We start from the raw sequence: 25,285 nt of genomic DNA on the forward strand, positions 1-25,285 counted from the left end.
ACCCAAGGCTCAGAGCTCCTCCTTCCTCCACTGGAGCTGGATCTGAGCAGATCCCACTTCAAATAAGGGTTAGAACTGGGACTGGGCCAATGCTTGCCATCTCACTCCCAGAAGAGAATTCCACCTAGCAGGCTGCAGACCACTGTGGTTCAACAAATTTTAAAGTGGTTTGTACGTAAGTAAAACAATTTCAACAAAAAAGATGAGAAAATCCTTCCAGTGGATTCTCTACTCCTTTGTCTAGAAATCTAACACTGCTGAGGCAGGTAACTGGGCTAAGCAGTGAAAGATGGCAGATGCAATAGAATTAATGATTTTTTTTAAATCCTGTTTTTGCTATCAAATTAAAAGCTGTTATTGGTCTAGTTCTAATTATAAAATTATAGAGTCACAGAATCATCAAGGTTGGAAAAGGCCACTAAAATTATCTAGTCCAACCGTCGACCCATCACCACCATGCCCTCTGGCCATGTCCCTCAGCACCAAATAGCACAGACCACCCATGAAAAACACATCATTTATGACTGTTTTTTTTCCTGACTGCAGCTATATATAAAATATCAAATTCATGTTTGAAGATGTGCATCCATATAAAGAGAATCATGAGTTTGTATGCAGTTACATGCACTGAGTTATAAAGACAAAAATAAACAAATGATAAGACTGAGCAGTTAAAGTTCTCATAAATGAGAAATTCAAGACTCACATTTATAAGAGAGAGAGCAGGTAAGTTATTTTGGCAGATCTAATACGTTGTAGTGTCATGGGTCCCAAACTCGAACAAGTGAATAATTGCCAATCTTCACATTTTCTTGAAACACAGCAAGTTCATAAATGTTTCTATTACTAATCAGAGCTGAGAATCACTTTCAGACAACAACAGACAACCAATAGAAAGTGTTTTCTTCATTTGCTGGCTGCTGGTGTATTTCACAGGTTTAGGTTTACGTCCATAGAGAGATGTGTGGCAACACAAAGTGCTGGAGCACAAAATTCAGCATTCCTTCATACGAAGGGATTTTTGAATACTGTGGGAATGTATACTCTGTTAAGCAGTATCAGCTCTTTTTATGCCCACAACAAAAGAAAAGCTGCCATAACTCAAGGAGAAAATGAGTCCTAGAGGACGTTCAAAATAGATATGATCAGGATACTGGTGCTGAAAACAGAATCTAGCAGATGGAAACTGTGTTCGTCTTGGGAATGCTCACTAACCTGATGTCTAATAGTGACTCACTAATAGCTGCTGGAAAAACCCTTTACAAGGGAAAAGGTGATGAAAGAAGTTTCATATTAAATTATAAATTCTACTCTGAGTTCCTGTTTCTGATGGTTTCTGAATGTCATCTAATGGCAGAACACAGGCGGCAGAAAACTTTGCAGTTGTTCAATACGCTGCCTTTATAAGTTCACTTCTTATTAATCTTCTATGACTACGTCCTGGCAAATATGCACATTCAAAAAACATCCCTAATTCAAACTCTAGTTGCAAATAACCACAAATGTTTACACTCATAACACAACAGTCCATTTTCAATCACCGATCTTAAACTGATTTTATAACTGATGCTGTTTCTATCCCAGGAGGTCAAGGCAAATCTCCTTTTGAAACCACGTGGAAAAACAGCATGCATTTTCACTACTAAACAACATCTTGTTTAGTAGATAGAAATCACCTTTCTATCCTGATTGTGTTCTGGTAGAATGGAAGGCAATCTGTATAGGACACACAAATAGGTCCACTCTGCAAAGTCTAGATTAAAAAGCCAAGTTCTTTAAAAGCAAAGCTAGCAAAATGGCTCACTGGCAAGCTTTTTGTCTGCTTGGGCACAAAATCACTTATCTTAGCATAACACGGCCATAGCAGTTTAGGTAACCTGGCTGACTGCACAGAAGTGCATTAGGGAATGCTCCAATGATTGACTCCTCAAGCTGACCTGTGACTGATAACTCTGGCTACAACTAACAGAAATAACAGCATTTTGCACTCTTCTGGCTAGGATTTGAAGGAAAACATCCATATGAGTTAGCAGCCTTGACTCTTTTTTTTTTTTTTTTTTTTTGGTAGAAGAGCCCCGGACACATGAAAACTACCAGCCATGTAGTCTTTTTTGGTCTGTGTCATGCAAGTAGTACAACAAAATGAAAGCACTGAAAGTACCAAAGCTGGGTGCACTGTGCAAAGTCATGTCCCGAATCACTCGAGTGCCAAAACAGGACCACATCAGGAGAAACTGCTGAGCTACTTTCTTCAAAGAGCCTGGTCTCTTGGCAGCTACCTGCAAGAAAACAGATACATCTAACATGGCAAAATTTTCATTTCCACCATTTGATACAGATGAATAATGCATGTATCTATGTTCCATTTTTAAAACTGAAAAACTACTTACCATTAATCTCACATTAAAATAAACACTAAAAATTCAAAACAAACAAAAACAAAAAAAAACCTACCCAGAAAGCCAACTTGCAACTATATACAAACACTGGAAAGAGAAAAGCAGAACTACCATTGAACTCTGAGAGTGACTTCCCTTTATGAATGAGAAAAGAACTGCCCAAGAAAGCCCCAGTCTTCATTTTAACCTAATCACTTATATGATCATTCCTAGACAAGGAAACAATGAGTAATCAAGAGTGCTTGATCTATGCTGAAAACGTATATTAGCACTTCAATTAGAGTTTTGTCATGTTGTGAATATGAATAGACATATTACTAGCAAAAATACTCCCCAGAAAGAACACTTCAGGCATCAACTCCATGAAACTTATTTGACAGGGACATACGTTGGTTAACAAATTAGGTTCATTCAGTTATCTAATGAAACTCCATCTTGAAATTCTTCATGCAAACCATGGTCTGCATTTAAAATTGCATTTTAATAATCCAAGAAGAGTACTCCAAAGCAATCAAAATATTTCAAGTAATCTGGGGAAGTGCCTGTAGGTTTTTTGTATCAATTTTTTTTTTCAGCAGAGAGAAAGGCAGCACATGTATTTTTACTTACTATCTCTAAAAAGGAAATCTGGAATGAAGAGTTGAAATTGCAAAAGAACATCCTAATACAAAACACAGTTGATGACAGAAGTTAGTTTGTTCATAACATAGTTACATACTCTACTTAATACAATGATGATGCATGATCACTTTTGAAAATATTCTTTGAAGATTTTTTAATATATTTTTGCATCCAGTCAAAAAAAAGTACAAGCCCTGGTTATCTCAAATCAACTGAAAATACAGTATAAATTTGTAACATAGACATTCCTCTTTACATTTGAGAGCATATAAATTAATTAGCTGGCCTAAATATCTCTCTTATTAAAATCTTAAAAGGACAAACCAGATTACCATTTTCATTTGCACTGCATAGTTAGAACAGCTCTGAGCTCATCTCTCCATACTTTTGAAATATTATTTGACTGAAAATCTTAGTCCTGTTCCATTCTTGAATACTTTTTGAGTTGGGCAGACAAGAGCAGAGTGAACCAGAATTCTGAATGTGCGCAGTTCTCGTACTGTGCATGAAAGGTGGGGACATTTTATCTGCTGCTGCTTTACTTCTGCTTACTACACCACTTCACTTTCTCTTTTTCTGTTTTTGCTAATGATCTATGACCTGAACAGAGCTCAAAAAGCACATCGGTGACTCAAGTCCTTATTCTTTACCAACCTTTACAACACATCTGTCCACCATGGAATCCAGCCACTCAATGTATGACTCAATGGGGGACTGCTCCTCCAGAAGGTGATCAAACTCCTGATACACTGGCAGACAAAGCAAAAAAACAGCCCACTTCAGTGCTTGAATTCCATTTAGAGCAAAACAGAAACAAAACAGAAAAAGCTGCCAATAACATGACCAACTTGCTATGTTTTTTTTTTATAATAGATTGCTCGGCCATGACAAATATAATTTCCTTGGTGCTGACCCAGTAATTTTTCCTGGTCTCCATCTTGCTTCTTCTGAAAATGATAGAGTCATTGGAAGTAGCATTTAGGTGCGAGCAAATCAGGACCTATTATTTAAAGTTCTTCTTTTGATTTAACCTTCAGCTGTCTGTGGTGCCCGGAAATGAAACATTTATGGTGTTTGCTATGAAGAGTGTGAAGCTAGGCCTTGACCCTGGTGATGAAAAAAGGTCATGCATGAAATTGATTTAGAAACGCATAAAGAATCTTTGAGCATCAAATAGATGAGTATTGTTGATAGTGCTCTCTTCGTATAATGCTTTAGTTGCAAAAAACATTATTTTGCTGCTGCAAATCATCTGTTTGCAATGCCAGACACACACAAAGAAGTTCCATAAACTTCTACTTCTTCAGAACAAATTGTTACCAAAGCACAAATGCTATGAAGTAGTTTCAAAAAGCAACACAAATACTTTTTAACCTTTCCCAAGTTAGTGAATTCATACTTTAGTACAGAAAGTAAAAAACAATTAAATAATTAAACTGCAGCTCTTAAACCTGCAAGTCTCCAGTTTATTAATGAGAATCAAGGACTAAAAGGCAAAGAATCATGAGCTGTGATTTGACCTTAAGAAACTGCTCTTCAACCCAGCTAAAATAAAAGGCCCAGTAAATCAAGAAGAAAGACACTTTCTACCTGCTGTGTCACAGGATGATCTCAATGTGCTATGCATTTCCATTTATGCTTAATTGCAAATAACAAGGGGGAAGAATTTCCCACCATAGGAAGCAGATAGTGGGGGAGGTGGAGGAGACCAAGTTTAGAGGTGATAGCGAGAAGTGGAGCCAGTGGAGAAGTGAGCCAGAGAGACTGTCTGAGATTAAAGCAAAGAAGGAGCTCAGTGGTCTAAATGGAGCAATAGCATCCCATGATGAATCTGCAAGATAAGCAGGAAAGCTTTTGCGCCCACTTAAAACTTGGTTTAACTTACACTTGCAAAGGCTGGATGGTCAGAAACTTGATCATGGAAGAAGGGAAATAATGATGTTTGAGCTGCTTTTATCTTGTTTTGCTTTTTCTTACTGAATGGGCACCTTTATTCAGGATAAGATCTCAGAGAAATCCAAATTTTGTCTTTTTATCTGAGTATTTGGCTGGACAGAAATTGCCAATAGATGCAATAATTCACATGCTGTGCAAAGAGGTGAGCAACAGTAGAAAAACAAATCAGTCGCCTGCTTTGGCAATGCAGGAGCATTGCATCTGTGGGGCATTGCAACCATGTACCATCAGCTATTTGAGAAAAGTAATTGCTTAGCCTTTAGTGACTGTTAGAAATACGGGATCTGAGAACAGTGGGAATAAAGAAGAAAGCAGGTCAAAGACAGCGACTGTACCTGAGCAAGAAATAGCTTCTCATCTACCCAATGATTTTACAGTGTTTCTCTCTAACTTTACTTATAAGTTTATGAACTTTTTTTTGTTATTATCATTTTTTTCCCCTGAGAGATAGTAGCTGAAAATTGTACTTTCTTGGTTCTTAATGCCAAGAACGTGCAAGCAGGCCTGCATGTGATGAGTCACAGAAAGTGTAACCTCTGAGATGCTCTTTGGCCAAGTAGAACGTATATCAACGATGAGGGAAAAAGCTGTAAGATTTAGAATAAGCTTTCTATATATTTGACATCCCTGTGGAATCCCACCACATGTTGAACATGTATATTAGATTACCATTTCTGTGAGCTTCTGTTTTTTGCTTATTGAAATATATGGACCTACAATATGGAAAAATGTATGTTCAAATCCATCTGCATTCAAGAAAATTCCATTTGATTTGATGATACTTAAGTTTGTATTTAAATATTCAGCACACATATAAAAATATTTCCTAAACAGTGAGAATTTTCTGAATGAGAGCCGAAACTATTGCTGCTCCTAGGGATTATATCTTTGAGAATTCATTACATTTTGGTCAGTGGGTGGATGCTGGGTAGACACATAACAGATGGCAGAAAAATGTAGCAAGCTTCTATACTCCACTCTCACTATTCTCTACTTCCCCTGTTGCTATGTCAGGTTTCATACCCTTAAGAATGGAAGAGCACCATGTAAGGAGGTGAATCTTCCTTAAGAAGGATAGGTAAGGGTACAAAGCACATCTCACTGAAAAGGTAGCAGAGGATGTAAGACCCATTCCTAAAAAGGAGAGAAGACTTTTACCACACTGTTACCATAGTGAGACAAGATGGGTGTGAGAGAAGAGCCAATGTCAACTCTGCAGGGCCCAGTGTTCATGTGAATGTATCACCCTCTTTCTAACCACACACTGAAAGAATCACCCCTCTAGCAAATGTACCCATGTAGGGCTCCCACAAATAGTATCCGGGTGGATCCCCATTAAAGCTGGTCCAGGATGAGACATGACTGATCCTAAGGAGTCAGATCAATACAGCAGATGGGTTTGAAGGGAACCAAAATTACGAATGATGCTAAAGACAAAGCTAATCAATACCAGTGTTTTGGAGGAACAAACTCAGTGTGCTCAGGGTTAAACACAACCTTACAGTCACAGTCACATTTGCTTGACAAGACAAATCAGATTTTATAAGTGCAAAATAAGATCTTTGACTATGAAACCAATTTGCCAGCATCTCCAAAGTCACTTTTCAGTTCATGCCTTTCACTACACTACAAAGAATCTAAATTAGTCAATTAACTTGCTTAATACAGCACATTTATTTATTCATAAAAGTTCAGGGTAAAAGCTTCATCCCATCAAATTCCTTTGTTTAAGAAAATACCATGTGAAATGGAGCTATTTACAAATAAAATTTACAAGGCACTCAAAGCCATTTGGGGGCAAACACCTCCAAAAGACAATTCCCCAACAATTTTACAGCAGGGTAGATGGACTTCATTAGCTCCAATGGCTAATGCATAGATTTACTTTGCCCATGTCCATGGCAAAAAAAAAACAACTCCCCCTCAATTTGGTGCATGTTCTGTGCCACTGGGTGTTCTAGATACTAGAAAGAAAGTCTGTAATGAAGGAGTGCCCAGATCTATGCCTTAAAATATAAGACCTTAAAAAAGATTTGCCTGTTGTTTTGAGAAATATCTCCTTAAGCAAACGAATAGCTGCAAAAACATTACTTTTACCGAGGGTTTTTTTCCAACAAGAAACCAAGGTTCACCTGGCGTTATTTGAGGGTTCATCTCTTACATTGTATGATGAGTTTTCTGTGCTCCTCCCGTGAGTCCTCCATAGTATAGAGGGTTTGTTTGGTAATGCTATTCAGATCCACATTCCTCCAGTCCTCTAGCATTTGAAAAGTGATGTCTGCACTGTGGATCACCGTTCTTGATGCCTGTAATCCAATCCAATCTCTTCATTAGTTCATGGTTTATTTGATTAAAAAAAATAACCTTTATCCCCTTTTCCGCTTCCTTAGCTAGGCTCACTAAATTGATTCTCCTCATTCAACCCTACCCACTGAACAGATATCTTACGGAAGTTACAGAGCCCTCTTACCACAATGAACTTTGAAATCAGTTTGCCTTGTTCAATTAACAGCAAATATTTTGCTCACACTCACCACAAACCCAAAATATGGACTCTCCAAATTAAAAAGCTCCATTGGTTTTTCAGTTTGCTTGAGGTCAAAATTAAAAGCAACAGCAAAAATGAAGCCAAAACCAAAGGAACCTTATAAGGGTTTACAGTCCACGCTCTCCCACTCTATGAAGACTCCCATTCTTCCCTCAGCCACAAGAAAAAGCTGAAGATCATTTGCCTCTCTATATCTGCCTCATGCAGGGTTCTGCTGGTGATAATGGCAAGAATAGGGTGATAGAAAAGGAAGCGACAAAATTTCAAGCTAATACGACACACACCAGATCTCTGTAAGTGAAACAGAGATGACAGACACACTAAGGTTACCAGATTCCCCAAGGAAATTATACATTTGAATAATCCTTCAATGTAAAGAGACTGTTGGATCCCAAGCCTGATGCAGAAGGTTGTGGTCTCTGCATACTGATTTCCTCTGAACCTCTACAAACCTTCAAAGCTCAGTGACATTCCACTGTGGGAAGGGGAGGGAATGGAGGGAAGAAATCTACAAAGGTGTCCTTCCAGAAGCATTTGCCCCCCCCCGCCCAAGTTTCTTCCTGTGGGCTTCCTGACTCTCAGGGTTATCCTGGGTGCTAGATATACCTTTCAAATGTAAAGCTTAAAAACTAATAAGGAAAGCAAACTACCTGCTCAATATATATGTGAAACCTTAATTAACCCAATGCATTCTCCCCTATTTCGTACTACATGGAGTATGGCCTCATTAATTTTTGATAGGTAATTGTCACCTAAAGTAGCTGGTGAAAGCAAACAGTTCAGGGTGATTTTCTTACATTCCCTTGCTGTGGTCATAAAAATATTTTCATTTAAAACCCAAGTGGTTCAACCCTTTTGTTTTTCACTGATTTACTTTTGATTTATAATATGCAATTACACTTGGAAGTTTTTGTCAGACATATATAAATTTTTCTGTCTCCATAATAGACCTGATTCAAGCCTCACTTAAACCAATGAATCCTCTCAAATCATATCCTAAATTTGCTTCAAAATGTTTTCTGCTTAATTTAATGATCAGTGTGGCTTCTAGCTCTCTAGCAAAGTACTTTTGTTGATTAGTTCTTGATTTTGTAAAGATGGTCATAGTAAATGTTGGAAAGAAACTGCTAACATGATCTCTTCCTCTTTGAGTAAAGTCCAGCTTGCCAATTTAATGAATTATTTTACAAATCAGTAAAAATGGCATTCAGCAAACTCAGATAATTGAAATATTTACTTGGCACAGATGATTTAGTGACGTCTGTCGCCGGAGTATTTGTGAGAATCTTCTGGACACTGTAGGAAAGAGGAGATATATACTTACATACTGTGCTAAATAAGTAAAATCCTTTATTTCTGAAAATTCTGAATTCAAATCAGCACTGAAAAAACATATCCAGTTTTTTACATTCAATTATGGCAACATACTGTTTGCATGAATAGCACAGTTTTAACTTAGTTTAAGCCTTGACCTATAACCTTAAATGTGGATAGTCAATCAATTTTACAGAGGCATATTACAAGTGATGATTTATAGATGCTGTGAATAACGAGAGGACAAGGGAAACGTAGAGGACAATGGAAGAGCTTTGCTTGTTTAGCATAGCAAATTTTCTCCTGATACACAAAAGAGCTGAAAGCCATAAAGACTGAACTATTTAACAGGAAGAAAAATGTTGGTGCAAGAACAAGTGGGCAAAACATAAGGACAGCAACATTTTATTAGGAAATCAGAAAAGTTTCCTAAGTTTTAATGCAAACAGGTTTTAGAGCAGCCTTCAGACTGGACTAAGGAAGGAGCTAAAATCTGAGACAGTTTCAGGTAAAATTTGATTAAAGTTTCTAAAGTGATTACATGACACACTAACATGCAATGGCATAAGAGAGCCTATGAGGTACTTGCCATCTCTCTTTATCTCTTTCCAAGAGGATTTGGACTTTGTATTAAGATACTTCTTGTACTCGGAAACTGGAATTTTAAAATGTTTTGTTGATCATATTTTGTCTGAATTATATGACTTAAGAACTGCAAATACAACCAAGACTTGCAGTTTCTCCATTCCTTTGTAATCACAGTAATGTATGTCACAGTAATTCCTTTGATCACAACTTTTGATTAGGAGGAAAAAATTGCAGAAATGACAAAGGCTAGGATGTATGTGCTAGGTTGGACTCAATGTTTTTCTTATAAAATCACAAAAGGCCTGCAGAGCTATCCAAACAGGCCTTAGATGTAGTCACAGAGTAGGAGTTTCCTCGGTTAAAGAGCATTGTTCAAGAATGAGTAGAAAGTGCATCGTCTGTCTCTTTCTCTTTCCCGGCAGAATTGGAAAATTGTTGCAGATCCTTGATAATTTTGAACAGAGAAAGATGTGATAAAGCATGCTCTCAGCTCTGACTTTCTGTAACTTTTAAAATGAATTAGTAAACAACACACAAAAACCTAAAATTAGTTATTCTAACTCACATTCTAGAGTGTTCTCTGTAAAATATACTTCTAATTTTCCGTGCTGATCAAAATAGTTAATCCTTCTCCTAAATTAGTTTTTTTTTTTTTTTTTTTTTTTTTACCTCTTTAACTTTGTGGTGTGGAATTTAGTGCTCATGAAAGGCAAAGAATTGAGAGCCGTGAAATAAAGCAGGCTTTATCAATAGGTGATGTGCACTGCAGGCATCTACAAAGCATGTCTGAATAGGGCTAGTGCCCTTTCCTGTGGCGACAGGGTAATTTGATCTCCTTCATTTTTAACTCTGGCACTTTTTTGAGCAAGGGCCTCAAGCTGTATTCAAATTGTGCTACCCTAAAGGTTTGTTTAATAATTTTCTTTGCCTAATATCCCTAATGTTTGCTTACTATCAACAAAATTAATTTCTTATCAGAACTCACAAGAAAGGAAAAGTAATTTTTCTCACTTGGGGCACTGCCTCATTTCACTAAATGAAATTGGTTCTCACGAGCAAGTGGAGCTTGGAAGTGAATGCAAGATTAACAATGCTGTCAGTATTTAATTCTTAAAAGAACTCAAGGTTCACTTCCAATTAATTTCTAAACATTAACATTACATATTTCCCAGATTAATAGGAGAGATTTGGCAATACTTACATTCAAATTTGATATTTCGTAGATTTTCTGGCAAGTCATGGAGAGCTACTTTTAGCCACTCATCCAGTTGCTTTGCAAACTTTCTGATCACCTGTGTCAAACTTAGAAGAGAAATCACTACATCAGAACATATACTCTGTGTCTTCTATAAGAATTGTGAACATGTGAACACTACAGGTCAATTATTTACACCTCACTATTATGCAGAGTTGCTGAACATGTTTTGGTCTGCAGACATGAAGGAAAACTTCTGAAAGCCTTTCCAGAAAAATGTAACACCACAGAGAATGAAAATCTCTGTATGCACTGTATTGATTCTTATAAATCTTTTTTTTTTTTTTTTCTTTTTTTTTTTTTTTTTTTAGCTTAGGATAAAATCATAAAATATAAAAACATAAAATCACATTTATTTAAAGAAGACAACAATAGATCAAGCCTGGGATTTCAGGCCATTTGTCCCTAAATTTATACAAATGGACACAGACACATGTAAGTGAAGCAATAACCAACTGTGCTCCAGACTGAAGCCATTGAAGGGGTGGCTGTGACAGTCAGGAATTTCTAGACTGTATGCGTGGGCACAGCAAAACCTTCCTGCTTAGCTCTGAGCAAGGCAAGAACTTTCCTAGATGAATGAGATTTCTCTCTTCTTCCTTACAGCCCTTTGCTAGATGGCCCCATCATTTCCTCCTAAATTTGGAAAGCCCTTCTTTTAAATTGCTCAGTGAAAAATGTCAATTTCCAGGAAAAGTTCGGGGTATGATGTAGGGGAGACCTGCACTTGGTTCTGCCAGACTGAGCTGCGCTGCCTGTAGCACTCAAGATGCACACACGTTCTAACACTCAAGATACATAGACAGAGGAAGGACGTAAGGAACTGTACTTCATGCTGCCAGGCAGCCATTCTGTTGTACTCCAACACACACTGCACAGAGGACAGAGGTGGTAAAATAACTGTTGCCATAGATCTGATCTGCTTTGCAGAGACACCGAGGATAGCGGACGGATGGCATCTGTTGCATCCTCTAAAAAGTGTTTTTTTCTGTACAGCCAACATTCATTCCCAGGAAGTTCCTCAGAAGATTCTGGCTGAGTCAGCAAGATTTCCTTCAGGAGCTTCCATTGCAGTGAGACCCTTCTTCACCCCCTCCAGTGCAGGCTATGGCTTAATAGCCACAATCTGGCCCTTTATATGCATTACAAAAGTCCATATTCACACTCAAGTCTCTCCTTATTTGCTATGAAAGAGCTAAGCAGCTTGAGAAAAGGACTGCTGTTCTGTTTAATCCTTCCAATGAAATAGATTTTTTTTTTGGGGGGGGGGGGGGGAGTGGAGAAGGCAAAGCCTGCAAAAATGTACATATCAAGGAAATCCCATGCTTATAACAGGTTTCTCATGGAAAAAATACTTTGTCTGTACTTTAGCAGTCATACACTGCAAACAGCAGTCACCAATTTAGGAGCATAGAATGACATCTCAAAAACATGTGCTGTAATTAGAGCTGCATTACAATCCTGAAGGCTAAATATACAGCGCCAATATTAAACTCTTAAAGGAATAAATGTAACAATTATTTAACCTCAGGAAAGTATCAAATAATAATAAAGGTGAATAAATATTTAGAAAAAGAATGTTTCCTGATGTTTATATTAGGAAAATCAAATAGAGGAATAGGTCGACTACACAGTAATTACACTTTATGCTCTAAAATGTTGATCTCTGTTCTGTTTTCTCTACATGATTAAGATTTCTTGGACTCAGATGTGCTCCAGGTAGGGAGAGAAAAGATGACATCTACCTTGTGGATTGGCAAAGAAAACTGAGCTCTGAAACAACGGAATCAAATACTTGTTAATATTAATGAAGTGATCCTTAAATAAGTGTGCATCTGTTCATCACAGTATAGCCTTTAAATTAATCCAGGTTGTCTGAGACTTCTCAAGTACAATCTTCATATTTTCTGCTCTTGGCAAGCGGAATAACAATTGGGTTCCAAGAGTGTAAACATAGACAAATGCTTAAGTTGCAGTGCCTGAATATGCAAGAGAGTATTTACAGACAGAGCAGCCAGGCCAGCTTTGGTCACTGTTATTCAGAGTACTGTTATCTTGCTACACTAGATTAGCAGAAATGTATCTGAAAACTGTCAGAAAATGAAGGAACGTGTCATTCTGCAGCTGCAGATTTCTGATATTCCCTGAAAGGCGGGACATGACTATCAGCTTGATGGTAATAAACCAAGAAGAAAGTCTTCTCCTTTATCACACAAAAAAGTCACACTTTTCACAACACAAGTGTTATTAAAATCAATATGTTTTTTTCCACAGACATGTCAGCATTCAGCTCCTTTGAACTGGCATGTGATTTAAACTCAGGTGGAAACGTGCAGCTTTGTGAGAATTGGTGCCTTTTGCAAAGAGAAGATATATAATAAAGACAGCTGAGATATGTAGAAATGACCAGTGCAGTCAGTTATACTGACCTGTCGGGTAGTGCTTGCAGTACTGTTGGCATCAAAACTCCAGAAATTGCTTTGTATAAAATCGAGTCACAAACTCCAACTATATTTACTACGGTTGAAGAACCCAGTACAGGCAGCATATGAGGAGGCATCCCTTGCCAAAAGTGCAGAAGAAAACTTTGAACCTGCAATTGTGAGAAGGAGAAGAGACATGTTAGAGAAAATAACAAAAGGCCACAAATACTTTTTCCTTTAAATGATCATGTTTGGATAACATTTATTTCAGTCTCACAGCTGGATTTATGATATACAACACAGATTATGTATATTCCTTAACTAGACAGGCTTATACTTAACCAGGCGCTGAATGGGATAATGAGCCAAAGGGCAAGGAGGCATTCTGAGTTGGAGACAGGGTACCTTTTTGTTCCTACAGCTGAGAGGCTGCTCCTGTACACAAAGTAATGAAACTAGGACTTGGTGTGGGGAGGGACAGGAACACAGCACGGTGATGGAGGCCAGTATACCATTTTCTGCATTAATTTTGAAAAGAAACAGTTTGGAGATCTTAACAGCTGTTATAGTGACTAAAGAAAAGCAGCAATTATTTCTTCTTTATCTCCTTCTCTATGAAGGAAAGTGGAGAAAGAATGGAGAAGGGCAAAAAAGAAAATAGGGAGGAAATTTCAGACACAGAAAAAGATGCATCTGAAAACTGCCATTTAGGAAATAAAGGTGTTACTACGTGAATGACATGGTCAATTCTGCAGGTGTCAGAACACCAGCATTTCTACATGATAACCTTTTAACACACAACCTGTAACTGAACCAGGTGCAGTAAATAACATTTATCATTTACATCTTGTTACTGTTCAGCCCCTTCTCCACCACTGACCCTGACAGATTCCCTAGAAAAAGACAACATCCTTCTCTGAAGAAAGCATTCAGAGACTGATCCAGCAAAACCTGAATATGTGTTCTTACTGAACCAGTGGGCTTGGAGTGAATGGGCCAAGGGGTTTGGTTTTCTCTAACCTGTACAACAGATTTAAATATTTTTTTATGCTTCTGGGTTCCCACTTAAACATGGTTAGGAGAAGATCTGAGAGACACGTTGGAAAATGTGAAAAGAAATAAAATAATGCTGAAGAAACAATTTTCTTGCAAGGAAGAACCTAGACTGGTGCAATGGCTTAAGAGAGCCTAAGTTTTAAATCAGAGGAGTTTGAGAACTAGAGCAGAATAGGAAAAAGGAAGGAATTCTCTGCTTTAGTTCAGAACGCAGAGTTAAAAGACCCATTTCCTTTGACTTTTTCCAAATTATATTTGAATGAGGCCCTCAGCATTTCTATAGTCAGATTTGCTTTCCTAGAAAAGAAAATTTCTCCACATGGGATATAAAAGTCTTTGCAGTCCAGTAATGTTTGATGTTTGTAGCCATTCACCTCTAATTACAGGACTTGTATGCATGCATTGCCAGAAAGCCCTCAGGTTCAGTTTGATATCCTAGTGAATCGTATCAACTATTGAGCAGTGTGTGTGTTCCTGGCTGTACTACCAAACAACTGAAGAACTGGAGACTTTAGGTAGAGGTTTACTGGGATGTCTGAGAGGCTCTAGGCCCCCCAGCTCCATGCTCATTGTTAAGAGACTAGCAGAGAACATCATTTTGGCTGTGGCACCTGCCCTGGGTTTGTTCTGAACACTCAGAGGAATTCCTTCAAACAGAGCTCAGTTCAAAGTTCAAAGCTCAGTTCCTTACTCAAAGGTTAGGAAAGTGGTGATGGATACACTTGTTGAGATGTAAGAACTGGATTGTCAACATCTTGTAAGAGGATATTGCCACTTTAATCCCAATGGAGACTCAAAACCATTCCCACTGCTTTCATTTCTCTAACTCACCTAGTGGTATAAGTGAGATTTAATGCTATCAGTGACATAATACGTAATATGTATATCTATTCTTTATTCATGAAAAGGATTAGCCACCACAAAACCATAAGTTTGTAATATCAAATTCAAAATCAGCTCTCAGATCCATTCATACCAGTAATATCATTAAACTACAACTGCAGTTTCTAACCATACCTCATCAAAGTTTGCTCTTATTACAGTGTCTAGTATCCTCTGACAGTGAGTTCTATACATCATAATAAAGGTAGAAACCTGAAAAAGAATGAGAGGGAGACACACAAATGTTCATTCTACTATAAGAAATCTGCTTTCAAAACTGTCAAAATACAGAGCACAAAAAAGTAAGTTGTTTTTTACCTATGCAAAATTGCAAAAATAATGAAATCAGAGTCTGGTTAGATTAGCTTTAACATAAGTTTTCTTTTTAAAGGTAAATTCTCCCTTTGAATTCATGAATTTTTCTATGTCAATGGGATTCTTCAAATGCAAGAGGAGCAAAAAACCTCAGTGAGATCAAAGACGAGAATGTGGCCCTAATTAGGACATAAAGAACTATAAAACCCTACTCTTTTGTCCACTTTACATTGATACTACACATGTGAATAGCATCAGAAAACTAGCAGGCTCAGCCAAGAACAGTCAGAGCACTTTTGTCATAGGTGCAGACAGGATTCTTTTAATTTCCAGCCTAGAAGGATAAGAAATGCATTAAATTCCTCTCCTCACAAGAAAGCACCGGATTTGTTTTTCAGTTTGCCAACAAGTGGGTTCACATATTGCTAAAACAGAAAACTGGGGTCTTGTTATTGGTGATTTAACCAGTTACCATCCAAGCCTTTCCTGCTGTATGTAATACAACTTTGAAAGAAGAGTGTGCGTAGGCTTTAGATATGCTATACATCTGATAGCATATGCTGTTGTACTGAGGGAAAATACTTCTGACTATTATAAGAAGCAATTAAGTTCCCCATAAATAAAGTCAAAGGATTATTAAACTTAATCTTATTTAAAGTCTTTATACTTTAGACGAAGTTTTCATCCAAAGCAGGGAAAAAAAGATACAGGACAAGCTAAGAAAATATTTCCAAAGTGTTACCTTCTCCTCTGGCAGACTGGCTGGCAGATTTAGATCTTTGACATTTGGAAACTCTGGCAGTAATGTTCCCAGTTTGGATCGTGGTGAATATGCCACTGTCTGTTTGGTCACTTCTTTTTTTCCAGTTTCATTGACCCAGGCTGCTCCTTTTTTAGAATACATCACATCGTAATACTGTGAGTTTTCTTTCACTGCAATTCCATAATAATGGTACCTGATACACAGAGAGGTACATAAAGTAAATTGTTCAAAAATTATTTTTAAAAGTATATGGGAATAAGATAAATTGACAGTGTTAATAATCTCTATGGCAAAACAGACTTTGTAATAGTTTCTGTATCATTAACAAGCACTGATTCAGTAGCAGAATATTGTGGTAATACTCTGGGTTTTCAAATTTCTTTTGGTAAAAGCAGCTAGCTCTCTTCAGAGTTAATAAAGCTGACTGTTGCAGGGCAGAAAATTAATGGAGTTCTATGTTTTGTTTTCTTATGATTTAAAAGCACATCCTAAAGCTTCTTGCTGGCAGAGTTGTGCTGTGCAGCTGCTCCTTTAGTTTAGCAATAAGCAGAGGTACAACCCCTCTGGTCTGGCCCTTCTGTTGTTATTTCTTCTCAGACTGTCCAGGGCCGCTTTGATCCCTGAATAGCACAAGTCTTTATCACAAACAAACTGATCAGAAATGTTTCAAAACCTGAAAGCACTGCAATGAAACGCAGGGGGAGGGGGGAAGGGATTTGAAGGGAGAAGCACGTGTGCTTGAAAGCAATGCACAGCAGAAAATGTACAGTCCAAAATGATGTCCCTTGTAACTTCCATCATAATTGGTCTTGGATCAGCACAGGATACTGCGCAACACTAACTCTGCCTGTGCAGAGCACAGTGGGTGTTACGTGGTGTGGCTGCACTACAAGAACGGATTGGTGGCCTTATGGCACACGGTTGTGCCACGGCTTAGCATTATTATAGGTGTTAATGGGAGCACTCATTATCCAGGCTAACCCTTGCATCGGAGCAGCAGAAACAATCTCATTCACCCTGTGATTCTGCTAACATTTACTTCATTTTCTCAGCTGTGAGCCCCACCATCACTTCAACTTAATTTTAAGTGGTTGCAAAAGGTAACATAAAATCATATTGCCCTTGTACCTCTGACTTTATTTTCTTAAAGGGAATTTTCAATGATCTTCCGGCTCTCTCCTTACAGCTTGTCAGACTGAGATGAGACTTTCACTTCTGCATCCAGCTGTGGTGGGAGGAGAGGGAACCATCTCCAGATGTTTGTCATCCTCCCCAGACAGATAGTTACTGTTTTCAGAGTGCTACAGGCAGATCAGTTCACTTGATTACCCCTTGTTTGCTTTAGGAAAATCATCTGGCTTTACTAACATCAATTCAAACAGTGAAAGAGCAGTGTCTAATTGATTATAGCTTAAGCTAAGGTGATTTTTTTTCTAGAGCAGATTCGCTCATTCACCCGCAAATCGGCGCATGTTATAATCTCCAACAGAAAGTAGTGGCAAATAGCTGGAAGCCCTAATCTTGTCTACCAGCACAGATGGGCTGAGAGGAGGCCTGGGGAGCTGCAGGATTCTCGTATGTGCTGCCATTACCATTTCGACTGAGGATGTTCCACATCATCCAGCAATAAATGAAATAAAAATAAAAGCTATCTTGAACTCAATATTGAATAATGCAGGGGAGATTTATTAATATATTAATCTGACATTATTTGAGTAAGATTTCCTTCCTTCAATACCTTAGAAAGCCACACTATCTGCTCCAAATCATGCCAGGGCTCAGACCAAAATGTATATTCCAGACCAGAAGTCAGGCTCAGATCCATCCTACTCTGTTACAGACAGCTGATGGCAAGTTTTTGCTTGGATACCATAGCTGTGCATATCACATGTTTCGCTGGCTTTATTTGAATGGGATCCTTACTGCTTTGTGCTTGTTAAAAGGACAAACCAGAGCAAAGGGCACTAAGAAGGCTGATTCAGCCACACATTACATGTGCCAAGCTACACGCGATGGTACACCAGCCATAGAAGCTTTTTTTTTTTCTTTTTTCTTTCTTTTTTTTTTTTTTTTTTTTTGCTTAAACAGTAACAACTCCAGGTTGCAGTTCAAGTTCCCAGCTTGATAGCAGCTGTCATGCGTGCACTGTGTGTAACAGCCATAAAGCCCATAGCCTACTTTCTTATATCCTGTGAGTTCGGTATGCCTGGGGATGGGAAAACGGAAAGAAACTACCACCACAAATTATTGAGAGAAAGGGAATGAGAAAAAAGAAAAAAAAATAAGAAAAATATAAGGCCACAGCAGGCAGGACTGCAAAAGTTCAAGACAGACTGAGAGTTCTGTATAACTTAAGCAGGTCAGTCTTTTATGTTAAGTTTCTTTTTAAATCAATTCTAGGGGAAAAAAAAAGAAGGAATAAAAGCCTCCAGACTGTAGTAGAATGTCACAGGGCATTGCTTAATGTCTAGTATATTTTACTTGGCAGTATACTACATTAAAGAGATTGCCAGGTAGCTTCAAAATTACGTAGACAGCAATAGCCAAATTAACATGGAAACTTTACTGAAGGAGGAAGCTATCTGGAAATGTTACTATCCCAAATGGCAAAAAATCACTGGTGCAGTTCACGGATATTCTTAGCACTTTTTCTTTAAATCATTTCTAACAGAAAGAAAGAAACAAAAGTGACAACTAACCACCCACAATCAAACTGAAATCAATAAGGAAGTCTTGAAAGTTTGATCTGTAAGGAAGTAACGGGCAGACCACACAATCGTTTTTTGCAGTAAATAGAATAATTTTTCCTTTCATGGACCCAGAATCTACAATACAACACTCTTAGAGAAAGAAGTAAAACTCCCTTCACACCATATCATTCCCATTAGTCTAAGTAACCACTTGTGTATATAATTGAAGAGTTTCATGCTGTAGTACAGAAAGAAATGAGCTTTTCTATTTAGATGCCTTCTCATGGCTCACCTATGGTGGAACTCTTTCTAAGCTCAGCGTGATAGAGAACAGCTGCACATTTACAGCAATAAGCCCAGCTGCAAAAGAGAAAGCCTCACAACAGATGACCAAGAGTATAGTGCCATTGTAGCTCTGAACTTTGAAATGTTATGAGGGAGCCATGCTATAAAAAGACTGAAGGCAGAACAGTGTGAAGCCAGATGATCTCAACCACTTCTGCGGTTGAGTTTCCTTGGCAGTAGCAAGGAAATGGAAGGAAAATCATACTGGCAACAATTGGTCAGCACAGTGGGTGATAAAAGGACTGAAGTGTTAATGCATAAAGTAATTTATTTACATAACACAACTGAAATGCAATCAGATGTTTCTGAAAATAAAAACAGACCTCAGTTATAGCTGTGCTGGGTCCAGCAAGGAATGTATGTGCTGGTGTATTCATTACAAAGAAGTACAACGTGCAAATGAGAAAGACAAGTGGACAATGAGGTGAATTGAGAGCTGGCTGACTGACAGCTCAGACAGTTATAATCAATGGCACAGACTCTACTTGGAGGTCTGTAACTAATAGTGTTCCCCAGAGATCAGTACTGGTTCTGGTTTTGCTCGACATCTTCATCAGTGACCTAGATGAAGGGATAGAGTCAATCCTCAGCAAGTTTGCTGATGAAACAGAGCTGGGAGGAGTGACTGACAAACCAGTAGGCTGTGCTGCCGTTCAGCAACAGCTGGACAGGATGGAGAGTTGGGCAGAGAGGAACCTGATGAGGTTCAACAAGAGCAAGTGTAGAGTCCTACACCTGGAGATGAATAACTGCATGCATTGGTACAGGTGAGGGGCTGAGCTGCTGGAAAGGAACTCTGTGGAGGACCTGGGTGTTTTGATGGACAACAGGTTGGCCACAAGCCAGCAGTGTGCCCTTGTGGCCCAGAAGGCCAATGGCATCCTGGGGTGCATTGCAAAGAGCATGGCCAGCAGGTCGAGGGAGGTGATCCTCTGCAAAGCTGAGACCACATCTGGAGTGCTGTGTCCAGGTCTGGGCTCCCCCGTTCAAAGGCAGGGAACTTCACAAGAGAGCCTAGCAGAGGGACACCGAGATGGTGAGGGCCTGGAGCATCTCCCTGATGAGGACAGGCTGAGAGCCCTGGGACTGCTCAGCCTGGAGAAGGCTGAGGGGGGATTTTATCGATGTTTATAAATATCCCATAGGCCGAAGTCAAGTGGATAGGACCAGACTCTTGAACAGTGCCCAGCGACAAGGGGCAATGAGCACAAACTGGAACACAGAAAGTTCCATATGAATATGAGAAAGAACTTTGAGAGTGACAGAGCACAGAAAGAAGCTGCCCAAGAGGATGTGGAGTCTTGTTTTCTGGAAACATTCAAAACGTGCCCACACCTTTTCCTGTGGAACCTACTGTAGGGAACCAGCTTTAGCAGGGGGTTGGCCTAGATGATCTCCAGAAGTCCCTTCCAGCCCCTGCGAATCTGTAATATGCAAATGTGTTTATACCTCCCCTCTTCATTGGATCATTGGATCAAATTACTCCTCTGTATGCTATGATCATTGGGGTGTTAACCATGGATGAAGATGTAGGTATCCTCTTTTGGACCAGAACAACTCCATCTTATACATACTAAGGCTGTGAAGTTTAAATAACTATAATCTCTCTCAGAAGCATTATCAGAGACTACCAAAGACCTAGGATTTTGTTGAATGCTTTTCAGAAACATGTTACTTGCTAGATAGGATCAGAACTTCTGCAAAGACAGCATGATAAGAGAATGAGATCTGAAAGCCTCTTCAGTAGGCATGCAGGTTAGGGGGAAAATATGCAAGAACTTTTAAGACTCACCGATTTTCAGTCCCTGAGAGCAAAGAGACATTATTTTTGCAAATGCAAGATGCCTTCAGTCAGCTGATCAAAGGCATCTTGCCCCTCTGAGAGACTTCTGAACCTGACAGAGGAGCTCCAGTTTGGGAATATACCAATGCTCACTCTTTGTTTAAACAGGAAGACAAATAACAAATTTATAGCCAGGATCAGAATGACTTCATGGTTGACAAAGAGCACAGTCATAGGAGATATTCCATAAAGCAACCTGGGTATGCTTTCACCCTGTCTTTATGAGGTTATAACTTAAATTATATATAATTTAAATTCAGTGCAAAGTCCTGATGCTTTGAGTCCTGACCTATCAGGCTTTCCTAATATGTTGTTGGATTAACCCAATGTGTACAACTGAGTAAGATCTGGTAGCTCTGAGTGTTGTTATAGCATGTCTGAATTTATACTTGGGAAGAAACTTCAGATCTACAATTAGTTACTTAAAAATGGCTACTTGAGAAAAAGTTAAGCTGAGTTATAAAAGTTAAGAGAATCTCAAGATCAAGAACAACTGGAAAATCTCAAATAGAATGTGAAGTGCAGTCTTCTATCTGAAATCATTTCTCATTCTGGAACGAACTATTAGGATGAAACTGTTTTGGGGAGATACCATCTTTTGGATAAGGCAATAAAATAATTCATTGATCATGTAAAGAGACGTTGGATTTTGATACACAGCAAAATCTGTGATTAAATCCAGGTCTGTGGACAATTTGAGTTCAGGCCAAAAAATATTTCTAGCTAAATTCCACACAGCATTCCACCACTTTTTCTCCAAACTTAAACATGATGTTAACCAGCTGTGATTTCACAGTAGCTCTGTTAGTGCTAAGTGTGAATGCCTTTTATGTCATGTAAAATGAGCTGAGAAGAGACAATTTGTAGGAAAAATGTGGAAAATGTTGCTGATGAATTCAGTAAAGGATCTCCATTGGATTATGCAGCACTTTCACCACTGAAACAGTAAGAGTAAAAACTACAATGGAAACTGTATCAGAGTTGGGTTTTAATTCCCCAACTGGACAAATAATTCCCTGATGTCATACTATTCTATTCAGTCAAGGCCAGATGGGGCCCTGTGTGAGATGATAATGCACCATACACTGCTTACTTCGATTGGCCTCTGGTTCCAAGTCTTCTCGTTGTTAGCTGTGGAAACTGTTGCCTTATTATCTGCAAATGAATAAAACTGATATTAGAAAGAAATGAAAACATTTGCTAATAATTTATTACAGACTGTTAAGACCAATAAGCAGAAAAACTGTACTGTGGTCTCACCCAAATACATGGGTAAAAAAATCAGGAGAAAGCTTTTGATTTTTTCCATTGCTGAAAAAAGGGCAATAGACTTTTAAACTCAATATGAATTTTATTAAATATCATCACTTTAGATAAAGAATTTTATGGAATTACTGTTCCTTAAATCTCACACCATTTCTGCTTCTAAACGAATGAAGAGTGTATTTAGAACTGACTATTTAAATTTGCGGATTTAAAACAAACTTGGTTTTCCTGCAACCAGAGAAACCTTTCCTTTGTAGAGCTTTGGAGGCAGCATTTCTTCAAAGGCCTTCATGATCCTGCCATTAAACGCTCCCTTTTGTGAGAGAGGATTCTGTGAAAAGATATTGGTATTTGACAGGGCACCACTTCCACCAGGGAAGATTCACTGTTGCATTTTCTAAAGATAGGTCATAATCAATTTATCTTCTATGGAAAACAAGCGCATCTCAGAAACAGCGGGATATTGTCAAGAACCTGGGCTTCGGTCCATCAGCAGAGATTAAAAGAACACTGCTACTGTAAAACAAAACTTCTTCAGCACCAGATGCATTTAAAGAAACAAATTAATGAATGTCAGTTGTGCAGATCCGCTGTCAGCCAGGCTGCTCGTGATGAAAAAGCTCAGCTGGAGTTGCTGGAAAGGCAGCTCTCAGCACCTCGTGGGACTGAACCTGATTCTCGGTGTTGTCTGCAGCGGAGGCAAAACTCAGCTGGCAGAACAGTCATGCAAGAAAGAACGCAGTAACCCTTGAAGATTCACTTACAAGAGAAATTTCTTTCTTTCTTAATCTGTAGCTTATTTCGTACTTTCGTAATATGAACTGCTGTTTCCTATTTTGCGGGGGGTGAGGAGGAACAAGTAGAATTAAAGAAAAACAGGCATACAAGATGGAATACAACTGTTCGAACAGAAGAAAGTGTCAAGTAAAATTGATTAAATAGTATAGATTTTTCCCCTGTGAGCCATTTTGCCAACGTGATAAATATTTAATCCTGATTGATGACTGAAAGCTCTGGAACATGTATTTAGATCAAAAGGTGCTTTATAAATAAAGATGTTACAATGTCACGTATTTGACTGTAATATGTTTTTTAAAATCAAACACACAACTCAGCTTTCTTTTGCATCATGTAAAAAATTGACCTGCACCATGTTCCATAAGCTTTGCACAACGTGGCTCACGTCAGAAATGCAGACTCAGACTCACTGAAGGTTGTTCAGCTTTAATTTCTGGAGCAAAACTTCAGCAAACAGTAAAACACTTTTGTGGAGCTGTGAAAGTTCAGCCTAGCTGTTTGATAAATGAGCAGACAGGCAAGCAGCCCTTCTTTCTTTTTTTGTATGGACTCAATGAAGCCTGCCTAAAGAACACCACATGCTGTTCCAGCTACTGATCTAACATTCCGCAACATCTCAGCCTTCCAAATTCCCTTTAATTACACATTAATCCCACCCCTCTCTCTTTCATTTTCTGCAGACAGGGTTGGGGGCTCCACAAGGCTGTGGGAAAAAAGGCGGTGTTGAAGAACTACTTTCTGAGGATGGCTTTTTGGGTTAGGGGATTTTTTTTTCTTTTTTTGGTGGCAGTTGTCATTCAGAAAATTCCATTCCTCTCCTAAGGTTGATTTTTTACAGCAGTAGACTCAAAAGAAAAGCTAAGTATTAGATTTACTTTCACCTTAATTTTTCTTTTTTGGAACAATGTGAACCCGTATTACTTTCAAAGTCTGCCTAGTAGTGATGAAGTGTTACAGTGCACACTGTAAATGCCACTTTATGAACCATATGCCATGGGAGTTGCTGGGATTTAAACAAATCAGCCAATTTCTACATACCAGGGCAGAGGTGATCAGGAAAGGAGAATAACAGAGCAGATGATCAGATGATCTTTTTTTTTTTTTCTTTTTTTTCCTTTTCTTTGTTTCTTTTTTAAATTCATCATGCTTAAACAACGAAATACACCTTTTGGAACGCAGCTGAAAAGTATGCATCTCTTAAAATGTCCTTTGCCAATAATTAACAACAAAAATATCTAGCAAACCTCTGAAAGAAAACATCGGGACTCTTTGATCTAATGCTGTATGTGCAAGATAAATATAGCACAGCATAGTCATGCTTTGGTGCTGGTACACATTAGCATCAGTGTTTGTGACTGGAGTGAAAAAATTCAAGTAAGCAATGAACTAGCTGCTCATATAAATGCTTGTATTTATCTACACTTATGTGAATCCCTATGGAATGATATTCCCAAAGGGAGCAAGATTTCCTGTAAAGTGGAGAGGAGGTTGGAGCAGGCAGGACAAAGTGGAGTTCATGGTGCACTGAAGTAAATGGAAAAAGCAGAAGGTCCAGAAATTTGTTTTTAAATCATGCTTGCATCTTGAAAAGTCTTTCAGTAAAACACACCATGAATGTTTTTAATACATATTGACTTTTTTAAGACCTACACAGAAAATGAGTTAATTTCACAACTGCAGGGTGAAGGGGGAAGGATGTTCCCAGATGTCAGAAAAGAAAATTCAGGTTAGGATCTGAAAACCAACTTGGATTCTTTTCCTTTCATCACTGCTGTGGAGTTGCATAAGCAGAAATGAAGCAAGACCTGACCATGCAGTTTAAACCTCATTCTGAATGGAGCCCAGTCCCTGTTCTCACAGCAGTGCTGGCTCCTCAACAGAAGCAGCGTTAAAAAGATCTCATGGGTGGTATCCAAGGGAATTTTAGAGTGGAGAGGACTTCTACGATTGTCCTTCAATGGAACTGAAATTTATCCAGCAGTTCTCTAAATTTACCACAAATCCAGCTGCCTGTACGATCTGCTGAATAAAGGGATGCAGGCTTTGTATTTTCTGAGTAAAACTCTATCAAACTCATGTGGCATTACTTTATGCTACTTGGCTTTTTGTTTTTGAGAACAATGTAGTGCAGGAGTTTCACTTGCAAATATCTAGGATATCTGTCCCTCATATATTGATCTCAGAATGCCATGCTCCTTTGATTTCTTTTTCAGTTACTAAACT

General features: G+C 38.5%; 1 protein-coding gene across 1 annotated transcript in view; it reads right to left on the bottom strand.

Annotated features, from left to right (window-relative positions):
- RFX4 (regulatory factor X4) overlaps positions 1–25,285 on the bottom strand; it is a 74,557-nt gene that overhangs the window by 28,329 nt on the left and 20,943 nt on the right. The window contains exons 5-13 of the mRNA XM_042838075.1: positions 22,092–22,153; positions 16,100–16,313; positions 15,178–15,255; positions 13,111–13,274; positions 10,628–10,728; positions 8,762–8,820; positions 7,138–7,282; positions 3,675–3,769; positions 2,162–2,279 (exon numbers count right to left, since the gene is read on the bottom strand). Coding sequence (XP_042694009.1) covers positions 2,162–2,279; positions 3,675–3,769; positions 7,138–7,282; positions 8,762–8,820; positions 10,628–10,728; positions 13,111–13,274; positions 15,178–15,255; positions 16,100–16,313; positions 22,092–22,153 — 1,036 coding nt within the window. The remainder of the gene's footprint in view (positions 1–2,161; positions 2,280–3,674; positions 3,770–7,137; positions 7,283–8,761; positions 8,821–10,627; positions 10,729–13,110; positions 13,275–15,177; positions 15,256–16,099; positions 16,314–22,091; positions 22,154–25,285) is intronic.

This window comes from Centrocercus urophasianus, unplaced genomic scaffold (assembly GCF_019232065.1).
Source record: "Centrocercus urophasianus isolate 14NV4802_14NV808 unplaced genomic scaffold, USGS_Curo_1.0 seq_73, whole genome shotgun sequence".
Lineage (NCBI taxonomy): Eukaryota > Metazoa > Chordata > Aves > Galliformes > Phasianidae > Centrocercus > Centrocercus urophasianus.